The 23,272-nt window shown below is 41.9% G+C and overlaps 1 protein-coding gene across 4 annotated transcripts in view; it reads left to right on the top strand.

Annotated features, from left to right (window-relative positions):
- Nucleotides 1-345: 345 nt before the first annotated feature.
- Nucleotides 346-23,272, top strand: part of poc1b (POC1 centriolar protein B) — a 46,223-nt gene continuing 23,296 nt past the window's right edge. The window contains exons 1-11 of one of the 4 annotated variants that reach the window (XM_053631527.1): nt 346-481; nt 1,161-1,280; nt 1,347-1,540; nt 1,621-1,800; nt 2,573-2,680; nt 2,773-2,888; nt 3,484-3,617; nt 4,297-4,365; nt 4,453-4,605; nt 5,789-5,866; nt 17,014-17,876. In XM_053631527.1, coding sequence (XP_053487502.1) covers nt 467-481; nt 1,161-1,280; nt 1,347-1,540; nt 1,621-1,800; nt 2,573-2,680; nt 2,773-2,888; nt 3,484-3,617; nt 4,297-4,365; nt 4,453-4,605; nt 5,789-5,866; nt 17,014-17,025 — 1,179 coding nt within the window. In that variant the 5' untranslated portion in view covers nt 346-466 and the 3' untranslated portion in view covers nt 17,026-17,876. Of the gene's footprint in view, nt 482-1,160; nt 1,281-1,346; nt 1,541-1,620; nt 1,801-2,572; nt 2,681-2,772; nt 2,889-3,483; nt 3,618-4,296; nt 4,366-4,452; nt 4,606-5,788; nt 5,867-10,947; nt 12,952-17,013; nt 17,877-23,272 lie in introns of those variants that run through there. The other 3 variants (XM_053631526.1, XM_053631524.1, XM_053631525.1) reach the window with 3 other exon arrangements.

Raw genomic sequence — 23,272 nt, 5'->3', positions numbered from 1 at the left:
AACTAAAACAGCGTGGTGTTTTATTTAACAGTTTTTTGTAAATAAGCATTGTTAAAGTAAACTAAATTAGGTCGCTACTCTGCTACCCTGCTTAATAAATAACGCTATCTAGTTTGATTGAACATGCCTGATGCGGCCATGCATAACGGAAACCCAGTCATGAGTAGTCTATTATTATTATTCATAAATACGACGATTGTTTATTTAAATTAGAAGCGAGTTAGCTAATTAACAATTAGTAAATATATAGTTATATATTTTCCCAAATGATTAGCGATAGTGAATCGACTTTTCTGTGTTCGTTTATTTCCGGCTGCTAGCAGCGTAAAACGGCGCCTTGTTTGACAGACGCGAAGTTAACGGAAGTAGAATTTTAAAATGAAACAAATGTTTACCTATTTTTAAAAAGTTTCGAACATATCCTAGAAGTTTTAATAGATATCTTTTAAATAGCTAGCTAAACAAAATGGCGTCTGTTTTGGTAAGTAAATAAACATTTATCTTCTTTAGCTAATTGTTTTTCGCGTGTTGTTTTTATCGTTGCTAAGGATTCGGTCCAAGTTAGCCAGTGATTTAGGTATTATCTCGTCTTGCTGCTGGAACATGGCTTGTTTATGTTAGTGGAAAGTAGCATAGGTACATTAGCTGATTAGCTTTAAGACCTGAAAGGGATTTCGCTAATGCACTTTAACTGTGGCAGACCGTATATCTGTAACCGCTAGTAGTAATGTATCGTTGTGAACGAGTCGACTCTGTGAACCGAACGTTACGAGCCGACTCGCATATACGAGTCGTTTTTCTTTTTCCTCTTTTTATAGATGTAGGCAGTGACGATACTCTTGCATTGTAATGTTCCCACGGAACCCTCCATATAATCAAAATGTTTCCATGGAAAATTCTTTTCAACATCCGAGCTGTTTTGAATTCATAAAAAAAAGAGTCGACTCCAGTTTTTGATGAGCTGATGCAAATGATCCGACTCACCTACATGTTTTGACCTATTTCTAATTCTAACATTAGTGCTATTTTAAATATCACTAGGTTAGTGTCCAAATGATGTGGCCTAGTACACTTTTTAGGGAATAGGGAGTATGGTGCCTGTTATTCAGTTATCAAAAATGCATCTTAGCACTGCTTAAATGGGTTTTTTTTTAGTGCAGATCTGGTTTCAGCTCACAAATATCTTCTGGTTCAGGAGGACCCGACACTTGCGAGACATTTTAAAGGCCACAAAGATGCTGTCACGTGTGCAGATTTCAGTCCCAACAACAAGCAGCTGGGTATGTATATGAAATTCTGCCTCGCTTTGCTGTTGAAATCAATTTGAGTATCTAATCATATATCAGTATATGATCGTTTTTCCCCCAGCCACTGGATCCTGTGACAAGACTCTGATGATATGGAACCTCAACCCCAAATCCAGAGCGTTCAGGTTTGTCGGACATCAGGATGTCGTAACCGCCGTGCACTTCTCCCCGTCTGGCGAACTGGTAGCTTCTGGATCAAGGGACAAGACTGTGAGATTATGGACGCCCAATATGTAAGAGACACACCAGATTTTTATCTGTGCTCCGTCACTAATCCAGGCACGTCTGAGACATGATCTGTGTCATATTTCAGCAAAGGAGAGTCGATGGGGTTTAAAGCGCACACGGCAACCGTACGCAGTGTGAGCTTCTCCGCCGATGGTCAGAGGCTGGTTACTGCTTCAGACGACAAGTCTGTGAAAGTGTGGAGTGTGCATCGGCAAAAATTCATCTACTCCCTCAACCAACACACCAACTGGGTGCGCTGTGCCAGGTATGTGGTGGGTCTGAGTCATTAGATACGCCTACAACAAGATTTGCCAACCTTTTGTGTTAAGAGGTTTGTGATTTAATAAATAAAAAGAATAACAGTGGCAGATGAGTCAGTTCACATATCAATCCAGAATGGTTGACAGGAAGCCCCGCCCACTTCCTCCTATTTTGGTAGTCTTTTCTCCTTAAAAGATGCACCAACCCGTCATGTCGTTCCACAACATTAAACATAACTATCATGGGGTGAAAGGTATGACGGGTAGTTCGTTAATAAATTGAAAAGTGTAATTGTTGGCAAATTGCTGTGGTATAAGAGGAATAAAACACTTCAGGTCATAAACAACATTGTGGTGCTAATCAGAACTCCGCTTCATCACACCACGCCATTGTTGATTGTTTTCCTATAACAGCAGAACACTGTTTTATCCTTTACTTAACTATAGTAAGTAAGGGATAGAATAGAAAGTAGTCCAGAAATGTTGACTTAACCCTTTCATGCATAGTGTCCATGCTTATGGGCAGTCAATTTAAGGCTCTTTATATATATATATATATATATATATATATATATATATATATATATATATATATATATATATATATATATTAGTGTGTGTGTGTGTGTGTGTGTGTGTGTGTATATATATTAGTAAATATAAGATGTAAATCTCCTCCAAATCAGTTTAGAGAATTACTGTGAATGAACATAATGACAAGTCTCAGTGTCTAGTTTTAAAAAATAAAAATAAATTTACAAGGTTTGTGTCTTTTAGGTTTTCTCCAGATGGGCGGTTGGTGGCGTCATGCGGCGATGACAGGACGGTTCGTCTTTGGGACACGTCCACTCGCCTGTGTGTCAACACGTTTACCGATTACGGCGGGTGAGATTTTCTTTCTCTCTTTTTCTTCTTTTATTTTACTTCTGAACATCTTTCATTCAGCGAGATTAACCATGTTATTTTGCATCTTCTAGACCAGCAACGTTTGTGGACTTCGACAGCAGCGGTACTTGTATCGCGTCCTCGGGAGCGGACAACACGCTGAAGATCTGGGACATTCGAACAAACAAACTCATTCAGCATTACCAAGGTACGATTTTCATTCACAGCCATCAGCGCGTTTCACGTGTAATCCTGCGGGGTTACGTTCTGACCAATCGGCTCCCCAGTTGTGGGGCATGCAGGAGAAACCAACGTGACCTGTTCACCTGTTTTTTCACTTGCTCCTTAACTTGCGTTCTGATTGGTCGAGAGGTGGAAAGAAAAGTGTCAGTCGGGGCAATTCTGAAAATTCTGCTGTGACCAAAAAAAAACCCCACTCTGAACCGTTAGAGGAACTTTCCAGAACAGTTCCTGCTTTGATATTGATGATCTACTGGTGTGATTATTATGTAAAGTAACAGGAACCAGTTTGCGTGACTTTGCCGTCCACGTGAACGTGGACGAGGCTGACCTTGAGTGACCTTGAGACTGTGGTGTTCCTTATTGTTTTGTCATTTTTGTGCAGACATGCTCTGTGTAATTTTAGCCGATTTATTCTGCCTGCTGCACACTAGAGGACACTCCTATACCCATCAGTTTTGACTTGCCACTTCAGTAAGCACTTGTTGGATAACCTCCTGGAGCAGGATCTAAAGAGGTTCCTGATGCCCCTGAGTTCCTGAAAGAGTTCCTGTGTGTTTCAGTCCACAGTGCCGCCATCAACAGCTTTTCCTTCCACCCGTCGGGGAATTACCTGATCAGCGGCTCCAGCGACAGCACGGTGAAGATCGTGGACCTGCTGGAGGGACGACTGATCTACACTCTCCACGGCCACAAGGTGAAAAACTCCACACACACACACACACACACATATTAAACCAAATAATCTTTAAAAAATCATTATATCATTGTCTTTCTGTGTCTTTTTCTGTCTCCTTCTCTCTGTCTCTTTGAATCTTTCTGCCTTTTTGGTCTCTCTTTCTCTCTGTCTCTTTCTGTCTTTCTCTGTATCTTTCTAACCTTGCTTTCTCTCCCTATGTCTCTCATTATCTTTCTGTCTCTTTCTTTGTATGTATTTCTGTCCTTCTCTCTCTCTCTCGCTCTCTGCCTCTCTCTTTATCTCTCTCTCTCTATTTCTCTATCTGTCTCTCTCTTTATCTCTCTCTCTCTCTCTATTTCTCTATCTGCCTCTCTCTCTTTCTCTGCCTCTTTCTTGCTCTATTTCTTGCTCTTTCTATCTTTCTCTGTCTCTCCTTCTGCCTTGTTCTGTGTCTCTCTCTCTCTCTCTCTCTCTCGCTCTCTGCCTCTCTCTTTATCTCTCTCTCTCTCTATTTCTCTATCTGTCTCTCTCTTTATCTCTCTCTCTCTCTATTTCTCTATCTGCCTCTCTCTCTTTCTCTGCCTCTTTCTTGCTCTATTTCTTGCTCTTTCTATCTTTCTCTGTCTCTCCTTATGCCTTGTTCTGTGTCTCTCTCTCTCTCTCTCTCTCTCTCTCTCTCTCTCTCTCTCTCTCTCAGGGTCCAGTGCTGGCCGTGGCATTCTCTCGAGAAGGAGACCTCTTTGCGTCAGGTGGATCTGATAGTCAGGTACAGAGTGATGTTAGAGGGTTTATTGATGCATTTCCTCGTGACTGCTCCGACGACAGCCTCGTCTCTGATTCTGATCGTTTCTAGGTCCTCATGTGGAAGACCAACTTCGACGCCCTGAACTACAGGGAGATGTTGAGCAGACACAGGAAGCGTGTAACTCCAGATCCTCCTCCTCACCTGACGGACATCTATCCCCGCTCCCCACACCTGCACCTCGCCCACAACGGAGCCGTGGAGGTGTGGCCGAGCTTTCTGTCTCGAATACTTATATTATAATAAATTACAATATCTGAATATTCACGAGTTAATGAATAGAGAGCATTAAGATAGTGTTTAATATAGATAACTGACGTGCAGTAATTATTGAACGTCATCTTCATATCGTGTGTGTGTGTGTGTGTGTGAAAATGATCATTTTGGTAAAATTGGCAATTTAACCTGTTTGAAGTCTTCCTCTTTTAAATCTTCCGATTTTTATTCCATCTATCTTTTTTATTTCAGTCTTTCTCCATTTGTTCTACTTTCTGCCTCTCGGTCTCTCTCACGTTCTCTCACTGTCACTCTATTTTTATCTCTCTCTGCCTCTTTCTTGCTCTTTCTATCTTTCTCTCTTTTTTCTGTTTCTCTTTCTACTGCTTTCTTTCTCTTTCTGCCCTTTTCTGTCACTCTCTCCACCTCTCAATATTCCTTTCTCTCTCTCTCTCTCTTCCTTTCTGTTTTCTCTGACTCTTTTTCTCCGCGTCTCTCCCTCTCTCTTTCTCTTTTTCCATCTTTCTGCCTCTCTCACAACCTTTAGACTTCCAAGGGTTACATTATAAAGAATTTTTACTCTCACTCTCTCTTTCTGTCTCCTTTTTTGTTCAGTTTGTCAACTCTCTCTCTCTCTCTCTCTCTCTCTCTCTCTCTCTCTCTCTGTGTTAATCTCTCTGCCTGTGTCTCTCTTTCTCTCTCTGTCTCTCTTTTCCCCTTTTTTGCTCTCTTTCTTTCCGTTTCTGGCTTTCAGCTCCAGCTTTTAGAATGACCTGTAAAAGAAAATCATCTATAATTTGTTTTTATCATTATTAAATAAATGAAGAAAACGAGCGATAAGACCTTTTTAACAGAGCAGTACTAAAAGTTACAGGGACGTTTTATCGGATCTTGGATCTTTGTTCCTGAGTTCATGTGGATGTAGAGCATGGCCGTGATCTCCGTGTTGGAATACTGGCTCATCATGTGCATGGTGATGAGCGGGACCTAGCCAGCGAGTAATAAAGAAAACGTAAATTGCTCGCTGGTGATTGAGCGAGTTAAAAGTAGAACTCGAGATCTTAAGCATTCTTCATGTTTGTCTGGAGTTTTTTTCCCCCCCTGTCTCTGAATGTGCAACACATGAGAGTTTAAACATTGTCTCTCTTCTCCTCTTCCTGTGACCTCTCAGATTAACCCCGCGGTCGCCGACGTCCACTCGGCTCATCCTCACGTGGTGGAGGTAGGAGAGGATCCTTTCTACACTACGGTGAGTTTAGATCCTGTCCAATCAGTCCTTTTTGTTCTCACTCTGTCTCTCACACACACACACTCACACACACCTTACCTCCATGGTCTCTCTCATGATCTCTCACGTTGTTCCTCGTGGAGATACCTGATGAGTGCATCCACCAAGGGGCGATGTAGACTTTATAAAGCGTCCTGTGTAACTGCTGATGTGCTATGTGGCCCCATCTGGTGGTCATTTGGAGTACTGATCATCATGTTTAAGTTCACAGTTGGAGCAGGGGTGTAGATATCCTGATTTTATTTGATTTGATTGTCAGCCACAGTGACTGAGCGCCTCTCCATAAGCTTCTTTCTGTAAGTTAACACGGCTTGAAATACGTCGTTGGGATCGTGTTAAATCCGATACCTCTTCAGTGTTTCAGCAGAGTATCGGTCATGTGGAACAGCGGTTCCCAAAGGATTTAGTTATTTATTTATTTTTTTGCAAACTTTAACTGTAGAGTAAATTCCACACACCAACACAAGACTGATTTTTAACGATTAGAAACGAAGCTTTTCAAACTTTAGGCTTATAATTGAAAGGTTTACAATAATATTTTGGCTGTTTATCGAAACAATAAATATAAAACAAACACAATATTACAGCGATATTCATGGCGACGATAATATACTACGTACATTGTGCGCGTATGTACCGCAAGTATAACATCGGAGTACGCAGGTACAACGTGAATACACAATATTCTGAACATTTCACCAGATCAGACTTTTTTCCCCCCAATTTGTTGTTTTGATTTGAACTCTCCAGTATTAACTGACCGCGCGTTCAAATCCTCCTGGGAAGTTCGTATTTACGAGTTGGAAAGTCGTAATTATGACGTCAGGTGCGCTCAAGTCACTTTGGTCGGAGCAAGATGGCGGTGTACACTCTCTTAATTAACTACAAAAAAATACAGCAAGGTTTTATTTATTTTATTTTTTTTACCCCTGAAGAAAAAGAATGCACGTTAGGTGTGTTTTACGTTCATGTGTGTTCAACTCGTAAATACGATCTCTCCGACATCACGTGAACGCACCATGATACCCTTGAAGCCACGCCCCTTTTCTCCATCTCACATCCTCTCAACTCCCTGCCTAAGAGAACCTTTCGAGTTCATTAACGTGAGAGAAAATCCATCAGCGTGTGTTCAAGTTGGCTAACATTAGACGCGTATGTACGTAGTTAACATCAGTTCGCTAGATTCATTATTGATAGCATCAAAAAGATTTTGTTTGAGAAAGGTTTAAAAATAAATAAATAAATAAATAGTTTCCGGATTGCGAAGCTGGTAACATTATTGCTCCGTCACGTTCTCTCATTAAACCTGAAATGGTGAAAATACTCGTTTTCCTGTCTCCGGTTCTGGATGTAAGGAAATCGCACTTGGAACCCTGAGGGTGCCAGAGTCCAGGAGAATAAAATTACTGGCGAGTTTTTTTCTGAGTGGGCGGGACGGTGTTACTCTCTCTCCTGTCAGTCACAGCGACACTAACCAATCGGCAGCGTATCTGAGCTCGGGTATGCGGAAGAGGGCGGATAGCGCTCTCCTCCGAGTGTGTTGTACAAGCAACGGTTTGAAAGCGTCTCGGCGTCTAGGGCTCTTTTCAAACACTCTCACTGACTCGGTGTCTCACACACTCTTGCTGTCTCTCAGTCTCGTTCTGTGCACGCGCGTGTGTCCTGTAGCAGGTCATGCATGAAAGCAGCACAGGTTAGCATGCACACGCACACACGTGTGCCTGTGGAAGGAGGAACACAACTGTCTGTCTCTCTTTTGCTCTATCTCTCTGCCTTTCTATCTGTTTATCTTCCTATCTCTCGTTCATTTTTCTCTCTCTCGGTCAGAGTATCCTCACTGTGTGTGTGTGTGTGTGTGTGTGTGGGAGGCCTGAGCAGCGGAAGCTGCAACTCAAGTCTGACCGCAACTCTTTTTTTTTGTATGACTCTTCCTGCCATCACTTCCACAAGACTGTCCTTTCAGTTCCCCTATGAGTGTGTGTGTGTGTGTGTGTGTGTGTGTGTGTGTGTGTGTGTGTGTGTGTGTGTGCTGACACACTCTTTGGCCTCCTTCCTGTCTCTCTCCCCAGTGCATTTGCAGCGTTAATAGGCCACGGTGCTTCTGAATGAGAGCTCAACTCACACACACACATACACACACACACACGCACACACTCATTGACAAAAACGCAGATCTTCTTTGTGTTCTGGTTTTATACTCACTGACTCCCAGTTACACCGTGTAAACACGAGTGAAAATATCTTCAACGTCGACAGTACAGATCGTATGTTATCTAGTATTTATGAAACATGCATTGTATCGTCAAAAGTATGTGCACCCCGGACCATCACACCCGTATGTGCTTGTTGAACATCGCATTATACAGATTTATTTCCCGCTTTCCTGTTACAATGCGCTCCACTCTTCTGGGAAGGCTTTCCACTAGATTTTAGGGCGCGGCTGTGGGGATTTGTGTTCATTCGGCTGCTAGAGCATTGGTGAGGTCGAGGTCAGGCGCTGATGTTCAGTGCCTCAGTGTTCAGTGGGGTTGAGGTCAGGGCTCTGTGCAGGACATTCGAGTTCTTCCACCTTCTTCCAACCTTAACACACCATGTCTTCATGGAGCTCGCTTTGTGCACAGGGGCCTCGTCATGCTGGAACAGGTTCGAGTTCCTGTGAAGGGAAATTATAATGCTAAAGCATACAGAGACATTCTGTTCAATTGTGAGCTTCCAACTTTGTGGCAGCAGTTTCTGGAAGAACCACATATGCCTGTGATGATCAGGTGTCCACATACTTTTGGCTGTATGCTGTAAGATTAAACCAAATATATGATTAGAATGAGAAAATTTCAAACTTGAAATTGAAAGCTTTTTAGACACTGCTGCAAAAATAAAGTACCAGAAACCAATGCGTCTTTCACGTCCCGTGTCCTTTCCCCTTCGGTGAATCGGCTTGATCGATGATGTAGCTTTAAAAAATGTGAAATAATGTGAAAAGTCTTTTATTTTTTTTTCGTTCTTTTCTTGTTAGTAAAGAGTTTGATATGGTTCATCATGGTGATATTATGAAATTTGGAGAGGGGGAAAAAAAAGGGTGTATGAAATATTCGTACAATTCATACCATAATTAGGTTCTACATGTAATCTCCTGTTTCAGAGTTTAATGGTTCTGCATACGATCTTGTTCGCGCGACGCTATTTTGACACTCTTCCTTAAAACGAACCGCAGAATCTATTCCTTTCACGTCAGGTTAAAGCCGATCCTCCTGAGAAGCGTGTGTGTTTTGGGGTATCACGTTGCCCGGGGTTGCGTGAGTGTTGGGCAGACCGAGAGGAAGCGAGCGCTCAGGCACTTCCTGTGGCGTAAGCGATGAGGGATTGGGTGGCCGTGAGACACAGATACCAGCCCTGAGCTCCGGTGACGAGACGTGACGGACAGACGGATGGAGGCTTCTAAAGATAGAGATGGGTCATGCTTGGGTGGGGGTGGGGGGGTGACGGAGTGAGCTAACCTTACAGGGAGAGGAGAGACATGAGCCCCAGACACGAGCAGGAAGTTATTGATTTGCGGAGGAAGCGTGAGAGAAACCGAATACGTGTGTATAGTAGGATGCGAGAGCTTTTAAATCTGAAACCCGTACACGTTTAGCTCGTTTGGTACGTGAATGAATTGCAGTTTAGCTGTTCGACGCAGAAAAGCTGAATGTTTTCAGTAAAGTACTCAGAAAACCCGAGCAGCTTGCATACTCAATTCTTTAGGTTTACAAATTTAGTTCCTTTGTTGGTTTAATTCAGATTTATTCATTTTGTGGTTGTTTTCAGTTAACTTATATAAGTATCACTTATGAAATATAACTTCAGTTAATGCTTTTTTTTTTTTTTTTTTTTAATAGGATTTACTATACTCCTGAAATATACAGTGTTTAAGCCATGACTGCACGAAGACGGATAAATTACACAGCATTACAAACGCCGCAGTTCCACCGTTCGTTTTCTGATACGTACGTAAACGTTGAGTATCGGCCTATATCGATATTCATACTCGTACTCATTCGACTGATCCGCAGAATTTTATAAAATACAGGAAAAACTCATAGCTGTAAACACGACTTGCACAAAACAGCAGCTTTGTTCATTCAGTTAAACTCCTTCACACGAAAATCACAGGCATGGCAAGTATAATGAAGTGTAAATATAATCAAATCAATTCTAAGAAAATACACAGTCATGTCTTTTTATATGTGAACATTTCCCGTTCCAAAAATAAATCGATAGAGAATCTTCTTAAATCCACTTCCAAACTTTCCTATTTGTTACAGGATCAAATTGAAGTAGCTTTCTTTTTTTTTTCTTTTCACTGATATACAATCTGCCATTTTATGCTGGTATGCTTTATACAGTATACATTCTTTCTATCTGTCTGTCTGTGTATCTACATGTCTGTCTGTCTGTCTATTTGTCTATTTGTCTGTCTCTATCTATTTATCTATCTATCTATCTATCTATCTATATATTTATTTGTTTTGGGGATTTTAGCTCTATTTCCTTCCTTTTTAGCTGTGGCCAATACTGGCTAGTTCATTAATTACACCCCTTTTTTTTATTTATTTATTTTTTTTTGTCTTTTTTTTCTTTTTTTTTTCTGGAACGACACCATACAAGTCCCTGCCTACGCAGTTACTATGAAACCGGTACCGTATTCGAACGAGCACATTAACATAAACCGTGTTTTTGTCATGCGGTTATACAAAATGAATCTGACCAATCAGAATCAAGATTTCACCAGCACTGTGGCATAAACGAATAAATCCTTTGACTGATAACAAATGACTAAAACGTTTGCATAGTGCTATACCGGGCGTATCAGTCTGAAGCGATGGTGAAAATAGGGCCCAAAGAGCTGTTTAACAATCAGAGAAGCACACGAATAAGGCCTAGCGTGTTGTTTGTGTTTATGCTGCGCATCGTGCAGTATGTGTGGGTTCCTGTGTGATTTCTAGGAAACAGGAGGTGTTTTAGTGTTAAGAATGTGTTATAGTTATGTAACGTTATGTTCACAGCTATGCTTCCGTCGTGTTATCACAGCCTGGCTGGTGCTGAGTGCTTTTGTTATGGCCGTGGGCGGAAGCTGGACCAGTGCTCTGATGACCTGTGCTGGCGTTTCAGCCTTCTCCTGTAAATGCAGACTGAATAAAAAAAACCACTGAAATAGAAAAAGTCTATATTCATCCATAAACAGCCTATATTCATCTATAAGTGTTTATGTGCTTTATAAAATGTACAAAAGTGGGTACATCTACAGCTGTGTGTAAAAGTTTGCACGCCCATTCAATGGGGTTTTTTGAATATAAAAATGAAAAGAGATGGTCAAATATTTATATATAAATAGAAATCCTCCCACAAGTCTTGATTAAATAAATGAAGTGTCTGACCCGCTGACTTCGAAAATGATCGACTGAATCATAACGAGCTCCGTGGCAGAACTAGAGCTCCAAAGTCGGCTAAAATGGCAGGCTGTCCACGAAAGAACATGATCACATGACCAGCGTGTTCTCTGCATGTTTTAACTCTATGGGTTACGCAGATAGGGACAGTGCATTGGCATTACATGCATAATGAATATAATGCTGATTCCCATGATGCAAATAGTCACATTTTTTTGCATCAGGATGCGTCATGCCACGATGTACCCTTCCTTACACCTCTAACTAATCATAGAACATTCACAGAACATTCTGAGCTGTACGTCGGTGCACAGCTCGAGCTCCTAAACCCTGTGCCTCTCCTCCTCAGAAAGGTAATCAAGCATCTGCATGTTCCTAGACCGCACCGTAATGGTTAATTATAGTGAATGTTAATCCCCGTCCCCTGAATTCTAATTCTAGTTCCCAGTACACGGAGCACTAAGCACGGTTGGTTACACCTCCTACACACACTGCGAGAACATTTCAGCCTCTGGTGTCACTGCTGAGCGAGCCTGCTTTCAGACAGCAGTGCCTCAAAATGCTATTTTTTACCAAAAAGAAGAACTGCTGCAACTCCATGCCACCATTCTGCAACACCAAATAATCTTCAGCGGACACGCCGGGCCTGTTGGTACATCTCACGTTGGTAATTCAGGTTTGGTTTGAAAGAGAGACTTTTCGGGCTTTCTTACTGGCAGTTTAGTCCAAAACAGAGCACGGTTCGGCAGTAAAAATTGGTCAAGTGGAGGCGCACCGCGGTACCGAACCCGAGACCACCTGTAGGAGGTGGTCTGAGCTCGGTTGCGCTGGAACTGTGCCACAATTCCCGTGAACGTTAACGCAACTCGTCCTCGGGTCCGCACTTGTTCAGGAAGTAAAGTAACCTGCGCTCGTGTTTTAGCCGAAGACGACGTCGTTAGTTTCCACAACACACTAATCTAATAAGTGAGTGGCAGGGGAACATTGTGGGGCACCGAAAGGATCCGCTGCTGCGCGTAATCGCAGCAAAATAATGCAAAAACCAAAAATATGGTGAGTCGCGTTGTGTTCTCCATGCGCAAGATGAACTTAAATGTACCGGGGTTCAGTAAAATCAAGTGAGTCTGAAACCAGACCGACGCTGCAGGGGCGCCGAGAACACTCGCACTCGGATTCAGACCGCAGCAAACGTTCCCAGTGCGAAAAGTAGCTTTTAATTACATTAACCGTGTAATAATTCTCGCACGTACCCAAAGCTCTGCGACTCAGTTGAGCATGTCAACGATGTGAGCAGCCATGCCCATATGACGCCAAACGCATCAAAAGACAAAAATAGACCGGAAACACGAAACGAGTCCTGAACCTTGTGTGTTTGTGTAACGAATGTGTCATGGCTCAGTTTAGTTATTTTAAAGGTTATAGAATCTCTGTGGAAAAGCACCGTTTTTACAGAGAAGCCTTCTCCATACACAATGGCTGAAAATACACTGACAGTCCATTGACACCGAGTCTAAAAATAGCATCGTGTTCATACTGCAGGTAACCGGGACAAGTCGGAGGCGAATAACGAGCTGCTTGGCTCGACCTTCTGCTTTTCAGCATCTGCGCTCTTCTTCATCTTTCTACAAAAAATACATCTAAAAATATAGTCAGCCTGACTGTAGCCGTGAGGATGGTAAAAACATGTGGCGAGCTGCCGGAGCAGTTCCTCGTGCTCTTTTAATGCAGGGGAGTCTTTAGGATTGTTCTAGTTTCATCAATATCTTTAACATGACTTTTATTTTATTTTCTTTAAAAAAAAAAAAATCTCTTAATAGCCTGCAAATGGTGCAATGACGCTCCCGAGACAATGCAACAAGACGTTCATTGACGCCAAGGCTAAGTTTCTGAGACACTGACAGGCCAAGAGACTGAGTGACATTGTTAATATTCAGAAGAAGAGATAATTGAGTGCGGAGAAGAAAGGATGAGACTGTGTGGAGGAGAACAAAGGATGCAAAGTGGATTTGTGATCATTATAAGAGCTTGAGGTGACAACAAGAGCGAACTTGAGTGAAGGTTTCAGTAGAATGAAATTCGAAACTTTGAGCAAAAACTAATTTATAACATTTCGTGTTCACAAACGTTGATGGTTTTTGTATGTTAGGAAATGGAAAAAATAATGAAAATATTCTCTAAAGACCTCTAGGTCCACCTTTTGCCTTTACAGTGTCTTCCAGATCGTCTCAGTAGCTTTTGGAACTCGTTGTGCCACAGCGCTGTTGAGCTCCGAGATCAATGCTGATTGATTAATTTTCTGTAACAGCAGTTCTGACACTTTTATATAAATGTGCTCGTTCTAGTACAGATTAAAAACTGTGTGTAACTGTTGCTATGGTGATGTTTTCTGGACGGAGATGTTGATTTAACGTTTACAGAAGGAGTCTCCAGTGTTAGCTGTTTTGCAACAGTCAGAGGTAAAGCTGTAACTTTTTTTGGGACGAGCTCTCCTGACGATTCCGTTACCAAGCTCACTATACACGAGATCGTATAGTCCAAGTGCAGAGATAACAGCCCGAAATGTAACACCAAATCAGTCGAAACCCGGGCTAGGTCAAAACATTAAAAATGATGATGAATCATTAGTGAATAAATCCAAAGGGGCTGGCCAAAACATCAAACATGATAAACAGTCCCAAGATCCAAAATTCCAGAATTCCCAACAGGAAATGCCAAGCAGCTCGGAAAGGAAGCAAGACTTCGCGCAGTGAACCTGGAGGCTAGTGTTCAGAGTGTCTGTGAAAAAAAGGAAGTGTTGAGTTAAGAAGAACTAACGTGATTCATCGACGTTCCACACTGTTGAACCGTAACTATAAACGGATAAAAAGTATGACGTGGCATTTTTTTTAAATACATAAAAAAATGGTTAGCGAATAGGAATAAATGCTTGTCGTTATTAGAAAATAATTACGTTCCTGGTGGGTAACAGTAGCTCTGCTTCATCACATCGCCCTGATGTTGATTATTTTTCTATAACCGCGTGATCCCATGTGTTTTATTCCTTACGAAGCCCATCCCCTGCACAATTTTCCTATCGTCACATATTGTGCTTTTCCTCAGATCTGGACTGGAGACTGAGAAGGTCACGACCATGCTGTTTTTCTTGGTTTTGCACCATGTTCTGGATTGTCTTGTTGCAGGATGTACTGGCATTTCACTTTTACCTTCTTGGAATTCTGATTTTTATAGTTTTACGTTTATTCATTTAGCAGACGCTTTTATCCAAAGCGACTTACAAATGAGGAAATGCAAGCAAAGCGGTATATCAAGTGGAAAACAGTACGCTTAGTGCTACTACACAAGGTTTTTAAGATGGTTCAATCTTAACACAGGATAGGTATTTATTTATTTATTTGTTTTTGGCAAATGCTTTGGGGCGTGCAGACATTTGCACTGATCTCTGTGTAACACGCCATAATGTTTATGTCTAGCATTACCACAGCTGAAGTCGGTCATAATGAACATAATGAAGACTGAACATAATTAAAGCGTGAAGTGGCTCATGCATTCAGGTGTGTGTGTGTGTGTGTGTTTGTCTACATTGAAGAGACTCTGTGTGTGTGGACGTGCTCTCTGACACAGGTAATGTGTCTCTTCAGAATGCCAGCGCCTCTGTGAATAACACTGGGTCATCCCTGTGCGACCTCGCCTCTCAGACAGGAATGTACCACTTTGTGATTTAGTTCCTGTTTTCCTTTTTTTCCCCCCTCTTTAATCCCCTCACCTGTGGGATCTAATTTTAGCTTAGCATGAATGCACATTGGAAGCTGGCTCTTGAGCTCTTCCTACACAGCTCTCGAAACATTCACATACCAATGAAGTTTTTTTTTAAACTCTGAACATTGATATTTGACACATTTTTGTCTCTTTTTTTGTGTGTGTGTGTGTGTGTGTGTGTTTTGTACGTGAAGAGATGAAGCTGTGAGAGGTTTTGAGGAATTCAGTCGGCATATAGGCCTAGATTTAGGCTAAGGAAAGGAATGCAAACTGTTTTTGTTTTTGCCTTCGAGTGAGGAACGTATGGAGGATTTACAATCAAAAGGGCCGTAAAACAAATCTGCTTCCTGTAAGGCAGGGGGCGAGGGGGTCACGGGCTCCGGAGGTGGCTCAGAAACCCAATATTGGCTGGGGTCGGGAGGTAAGCTGCATCCTGGGCCCACCTGTTAGGAAGTCATTCATTTCTATTCCTATCTCAAACACCCCCCCCAAACCCCCTCCCCTCCTTTTCAACACCCATCTTCACCATTCAAAATCCACGAGATTCTCATTTCTGCTTTTCCAAACGAATCAGATTTCCATTCTGGTCCCTGGTACTTCTACTCATATGAATTCCTGGGCATTTTGAAATTCCCGTATCTGCTCATTTTTCTTACGCACCTTATGCCTCCATCTTTCTTTTTCATCAACTTCTAAATTCAATCTGGTAGCATGTTCTACTCTCTGGTTTTGGGCTCAGCTGGTCATGTAGGCTCATGGCGAGGTATGTCAGGAATGCCCATGACCCTTTGAACCTTCATAGCTCCTACATCCCTCAGCAATACCCCCCTTCCCCCATGCCCCAGGCCCACCTCATTCCTCCATCTCCCATCAACTGCAACATCCATATGGCGCCTCCATGCCGACTCATCCAGGCCCCTCAGGCTTAACCCTGGCGTTCTTCCCCACCTCCGGGACGTGTATTAACCTCACCTTGTCCCGCTTGAAGATGAGGTTAAGACTTTAAGTTGAAGGTCATGCGGAGGAGGAGCGCTCGAAGGGGAAATGGAGCTTGGTTAAAGAGCACTTAACCATCAGGCTCAACATTCCTCACGGGCCTGTCTGCCTCACCTCGCCATGCCTCGCCTCTTTTGTGCGTCCATCCGTGCTGCACACGTCCATCTTGGACCCTCTTGAGGGGGAAAAAAAAACCGCACCACCACTGGAAGCCCTTGAGTGATCAAAAAGGAATTGCATTGAGTTGATGTTTAACTTGTATTTTCTCTTTAATGCACAAATCCCTTTTCAGTGAATGAAAAGCTTAAAGGTTGAATGGACGCGTCACGATTGCGCATACGGCTTTCAAGTTGTTGCTATTATGATTCAGTTGTATGGGCGCAAGTCGTTGCCGGTTACAGTGGGTGGGAATCCTGTTGAGGTTTGCTGGGAACCCAGGCCTCGAGTGGGGTTAGGTATTAGCATTAGCATTCCTATTGTCTGCCTGTCGAGCAATTAGTGGTTAGCTTGTCTCGCACTCCAGGTTCCGTTCCCACAGCTACTTCGCATTCGATTCGGCATTATCTCAAATTCAAAAGCAGATTATCGTGCATTTGTGCAGCGATGGAGTTTAGCTTAAGTTAAATCCTATACACTGACCCTGTTGTTACCTTCTGTTTGTGAATTCGCCATTGTTCAGTGCTTTCACAAGCCTGTGAATCCAGCTTGTTTCATTGTTGCCAATGTTCAAAGGTAAGCTCTAATTTTTAAAGTACATGGAGATTAAACGTATGTGTATCTGTATTATTATTATTATTATTATTATTATTATTATTATTATTCTTTTATATACTAAATCCAAGTTTTAGTGTCAGGTGAAACCTTGTACATTTCAGGTCACTCTGTACTTTGATTTCAACATGGTGTAATAGTTCTTCTTCATCATTGTAGGCTGGCAGCTGATGTGGAAATTAATTCAACACCTGTTTTTTGTGCTGTTATGCGAAATTAATCAAAGACGGAGTGGTGTGATGAAGAGGAGTTAGTGTTGCCAGCCAGAAGTCGAATAGTTTCCTAGAACAACACAGCACAAAGTGTTTTATTCCTTTAATATCACAGCAGTTCGCCAACAGTTACGATTTTTCACAAAACCAGCCAGAGCCATATCTCCCTGCAGTTCTTGCCTGGTTTCCCACTGAAGCTAAGAAGGGTTGAGCATGGCCAGTACCTGGATGGGAGACCTCCTGGGGAAAATAAAGGCCCTGTTTACACTAGTGCATTTTAAAACGGTCCTCGTCCACACTGGCGTTTTCGCTGTGTTTCAGAAACGATCTCCGTCCACGCTACACGACCGGAAAAGCAGGTCACGTGACCATTCATGCACACTGGGTATGCGCATACAAGTGTAAACAGGAAGTTGGTTGCTAATCCAAACCGGCATTCCACGTAGGGCTTACGGCGCTCGAAATGAGATTTGTTGCCGATCGCTCTAATCATAGCTCGCCTCTTGCGCATGTAGGCAGCTGCAGTATTATAAAATACAGAATTTAACTGCACAGTGGCTGCTAAAAACGACAACAAAGCCAGCAAAGTCTCCATGTTGTTGTGTATACGATCAAGGTAGTGTAATGGTCATGTGGTAGGGGCTTGACGAATCAGGGAAGGATACGCAATGATCCAGAAGACCCACTCAGGGGGCGAATGTGGGAGAAGCCACGTCTTTGTTTTAAAAAGTCTTAGTTTTTTGTCTGTTTACACTGAAACATGGACCCAGAGTTTTCAAACTAAAATCGGGTCTAAGGCGTTTCCAAAAGTCAGCGTTTTCGTGGATCGAAAATGCCGGGGTTGTGTAGACGACAGGTGTAGCCGTAGCAACAGTTATGCATTTTAAAACAAAAACGCATTAATGTAAACTTCTTTACTATGTAAAAATAAATAAATAAATAAAAAAACTGAGTGTCTAGAAAAGCGCTATATAAAATGTAACTGTACCTAACTAACTAAACCCGATAAACACTCTTTTTGGGTGACTGACTCCTTATAATTGTTATTTTTCTAAAATATAAGAGCCAGCACTGCTAGTGTCTTATAGCTAGAGTACGAACACGTCAGTATTATTAGCGTGTGTACAGTACGTGCTGCCCTTCCTCTAGCGAGCGAGAGATTTGCAGCCTCTCTCCTGTTAGGACGGAAGCCTGTCCATCATTAGCACAGAGCTGAGAGAAACCTCTGGAGCCTGAGAACTGAACTCGGGTCAGTCGTCCTCACTCCGTGCCCTCTCTGTCTCTCAGCCAGGAAGCAGAAAGTGTCTCATTTAGCACTCTCGTTCTACCGACAAAGCACTGAACTGAACTGCCGACGGATGGGTTTCAGGCTTGTTTTCTTTGACAGCGCTGAAGGTTTTTTTTTCCCCCGTTGTGAAGAATCGCATGTATGTGTGAGAGAGTTCACAGGAACACGAGGTCAGAATCACACCTCAGGCCAATTACCTCCAGAACACGGCTGCACCATGAATCATGTTTTAAACCGCGTTCCTGGAGTTCTGGAGTTAATTAAAACACAGTTGACATTGATATATTGCAGATCTTCGCTAATTGGTTAACATCACACGCATGTTCAATTTTACCTTACATTCAAACCTCATTCCGATGTGCCCCTTCCTGCCCCCATTATGCCCTACACCATGTCCTATTTGTTCCCAACACCATCCCCACCCTATTCCAATGGCAAGATTTATTTTATAATAAAAAATGTAATATATATTATATAATAAAAGTTTTTTGGTTGACTTTCATCTTTGTTTACTAACTTTTGTTTAACTACATTTCCCACAATGCCGTTCAACTGCCCGCTGATAACTTACGAGTCTTCGGGTCATCTCTACCTAAAGAGAACGATGCAGCGGCGCTTTAGTCCTTTAGTCTGTCCATCTCTCTCTCTCTCACTTCCTCATCTGTACACTCTGCTCAAACAGATCATCTTCCAAAGCTTGAACTTTCTAATGCTTTCATCGCGCTCGTCATCTCGTCGATCGCTAGCTAGCCAAGCCGGGTCTCATCTGCATCATACAGCTGCGTTGCACTCTGGGACTTTGAGACCAGCGTTTGCATCAGCGTCCCCATGATGTCCACACTGGATTTCTCATTAATATAACATTGCTGGAGACTAGCAAGTGAGGACAGAAGCTCTTCCTCCTTTTACATTTTCGTTCCCTGTTACATCAAAGCGGCACATAACCGCTAACTCCTCATGAGGATAGCGAAAATAAATAAAACACAAGACTGATATTTCGGTATAAAACGTACTGAATGTGTTTTGAGGGCGAAGTTTTCCTTTAACTGAGCAGTTTTCTCTCCTCACGCCTTCGTCGTCACTCTTCCTGATTTTTCATTCTGCTCTTTGTAGCCATTTCAGTCTCGGGCTGTTTTTTTCTGGCTTCTGTCTTTTGTTAGATGTTCAAGGTTATGGAGTTGTTGAGTGACTCGAGGTAAGAAGGCAGCAGAAGCGTGATGTTACTGAACAGTGGGAGGAAATAGCCTGATTGAATGTAGCATGAATAACACATTCCTCACCAGACGTGTGAATGGACATGGCTTCAAAGCGGACAACTGCACAATGCATTCGACAAGCCAAGCAGCTTCCATCATTATCATTTAGAGCTTTAAGGAAAAAACAACTTTTTACAGCTTTTTTTGTACCTGTCTCTTAGTGTTACAAGGAAAAAAATGCGGACACAAATCATTTTGGGAAATGTTTAATGAACTTGAACTGTACTACTACTACTGAACTGTACTACTTCTACTACTACTACTGAACTGTACTACTACTACTGAACTGTACTACTACTACTACTGAACTGTACTACTACTACTACTACTACTGAACTGTACTACTACTACTGAACTGTACTACTACTACTACTGAACTGTACTACTACTACTACTACTGAACTGTATTACTACTACTACTACTGAATTGTACTACTACTACTACTACTGAACTGTACTACTACTACTACTACTGAACTGTATTACTACTACTACTACTGAACTGTACTACTACTACTACTACTACTGAACTGTACTACTACTACTACTACTACTGAACTGTACTACTACTACTGAACTGTACTACTACTACTACTACTGAACTGTACTACTACTACTACTGAACGGTACTACTACTACTACTACTACTACTGAACTGTACTACTACTACTACTACTGAACTGTACTACTACTACTACTACTGAACTGTATTACTACTACTACTACTGAATTGTACTACTACTACTACTACTACTGAACTGTACTACTACTACTACTACTGAACTGTACTACTACTACTGAACTGTACTACTACTACTACTACTGAACTGTACTACTACTACTACTGAACGGTACTACTACTACTACTACTACTACTGAACTGTACTACTACTACTACTGAACTGTACTACTACTACTACTACTGAACTGTACTACTACTACTACTACTACTACTGAACTGTACTACTACTACTACTACTGAACGGTACTACTACTACTACTACTACTGAACTGTACTACTACTACTACTGAACTCTACTATTACTACTACTACTACTGAACTGTACTACTACTACTACTGAACTGTACTACTACTACTACTACTACTGAACTGTACTACTACTACTGAACTGTACTACTACTACTACTACTGAACTGTACTACTACTACTACTGAACTCTACTATTACTACTACTACTACTGAAATGTACTACTACTTCTGAACTGTACTACTACTACTACTGAACTGTACTACTACTACTACTACTACTACTGAACTGTACTACTACTACTGAACTGTACTACTACTACTACTACTGAACTGTACTACTACTACTACTACTACTACTGAACTGTACTACTACTACTACTACTACTACTACTACTGAACTGTACTACTACTACTACTACTACTACTGAACTGTACTACTACTACTGAACTGTACTACTACTACTACTACTGAACTGTACTACTACTACTGAACTATACTACTACTACTACTACTGAACTGTACTACTACTACTACTACTGAACTGTACTACTACTACTACTACTGAACTGTACTACTACTACTACTACTGAACTATACTACTACTACTACTACTGAACTGTACTACTACTACTACTACTGAACTGTACTACTACTACTGAACTGTACTACTACTACTACTACTACTGAACTGTACTACTACTACTACTACTACTACTACTGAACTGTACTACTACTACTACTGAACTCTACTATTACTACTACTACTACTGAACTGTACTACTACTACTGAACTGTACTACTACTACTACTACTACTACTACTGAACTGTACTACTACTACTACTACTACTACTACTACTACTGAACTGTACTACTACTACTACTATTGAACTGTACTACTACTACTACCGAACTGTACTACTACTACTACTGAACTGTACTACTACTACTGAACTGTACTACTACTACTACTACTGAACTGTACTACTACTACTACTACTGAACTGTACTACTACTACTACTACTGAACTGTACTACTACTGAACTGTACTACTACTACTGTACTACTGAACTGTACTACTACTACTGTACTAGTGAACTGTACTACTACTGTACTACTGAACTGTACTACTACTACTGTACTACCGAACTGTACTACTGAACTGTACTACTACTGTACTACCGAACTGTACTACTACTGTACCACTGAACTGTACTACTACTACTGTACTACCGAACTGTACTACTACTACTGTACTACTACTACTGTACTACTGAACTGTACTACTACTACTACTGTACTACTGAACAGTACAACTATTACTACTACTAGTGTACTACTGAACTGTACAACTACTACTGAACTGTACTACTAGTGTACTACTGAACTGTACTACTACTACTACTACTACTACTACTAGTGTACTCCTGAACTGTACTACTACTACTACTAGTGTACTACTGAACTGTACTACTACTACTACTGTACTACTGAACTGTACAACTAATACTACTAGTGTACTAGTACCTCGTCTCAAACACGTATGTCTCCAAAAAAGACACGCCATCCATCCATTTTCTGTACCGCTTATCCTAAACGGTCGTGGGGAACCTGGAGCCTGTCCCAGTGGACTCAGGGCACAAGGTGTGAGACACCGTGGACTGTGTGCCAACCCATCGCAGGGCACAATCGCGCACACACTCGCACACTACGGACAATTTAGAGATGCCAGTCAGCCTACAATGCATGTTTTTGATCTGGGGGAGGAAACCGGAGAACCCTGAGGAAACCCCCAAAGCATGGGGAGAACACGCAGTCTCCAAGATCGCAGAGTCTCCTGTTTGTTTAGAGTCAGTGAGGGTGTGGAACGGTTTATCTCAAACGCTACAGGCCGTCAAGCATTTCAACATGGCGTCAGTCTGACTTCCTGTTTCGAAAGGAAATGCGGAATCGAATCATGACCCTCGAGACGTTCCATGGAGACCTGGCAAAAAATTACTTCATTTTGATCCATAATTGAGATTTGTGGCACCAGGATTATTCACGTGCAACCTTCAAGGCCTAATGTACTACATAAGACTTTACAGACATTGCACAAGACATCTAATTATTGATCTCGCCCCTGTTTTTGTTCTGTTTTTGGAAGCCCTTTCTTTCATCTTAATAGGTTTTGTACTTCAAAGCCCTGTCACCAAAAGGAAACATTGACTTGCTCTTCAGCCGTACTCCTCCATCTGCTTTCTCTCTCTCTCTCTCTCTCTCTCTCTCTCTCTCTCTCTCTCTCTCTCTGTTATTTATAGACCATCTCATGTGAGGGTGATCAGTTAGGAAACACACTAACCGAGCTCTTCAGCAGTGTCCCTCATCTTGCACAGATTACCCAGAATCCGTATGCGCAGTATTTCCTTGGACTACACTAGAAATCGGTTTTGATGCTGCTTTTTTTTTTTTTTTTTTAAATCTCCTTTTCATCTTCCAGGAATAAGATGGAGGATTTCAAATTTCAAATCTTAAATTGTCGGACACAACATTGGCGCAGTAGCGAGCTAACAGGTTAATGAAGCAGACGTGCGAGTGTTCCTCTTGTGAGTGGTAATGTGGGGTCAGATGGCAGCAGTTTGTCTGACTGTGTGACGTTTTAAGTGCAGGGTGAGGTTGGTTTTTGCTCCA

This window comes from Ictalurus furcatus, chromosome 8, assembly GCF_023375685.1.
Source record: "Ictalurus furcatus strain D&B chromosome 8, Billie_1.0, whole genome shotgun sequence".
In the NCBI taxonomy this organism is placed as follows: Eukaryota; Metazoa; Chordata; class Actinopteri; order Siluriformes; family Ictaluridae; genus Ictalurus; species Ictalurus furcatus.
The sequence above is the reverse complement of the archived record's forward strand: the minus strand, read 5'-3'. Positions and strand labels throughout refer to the sequence as shown.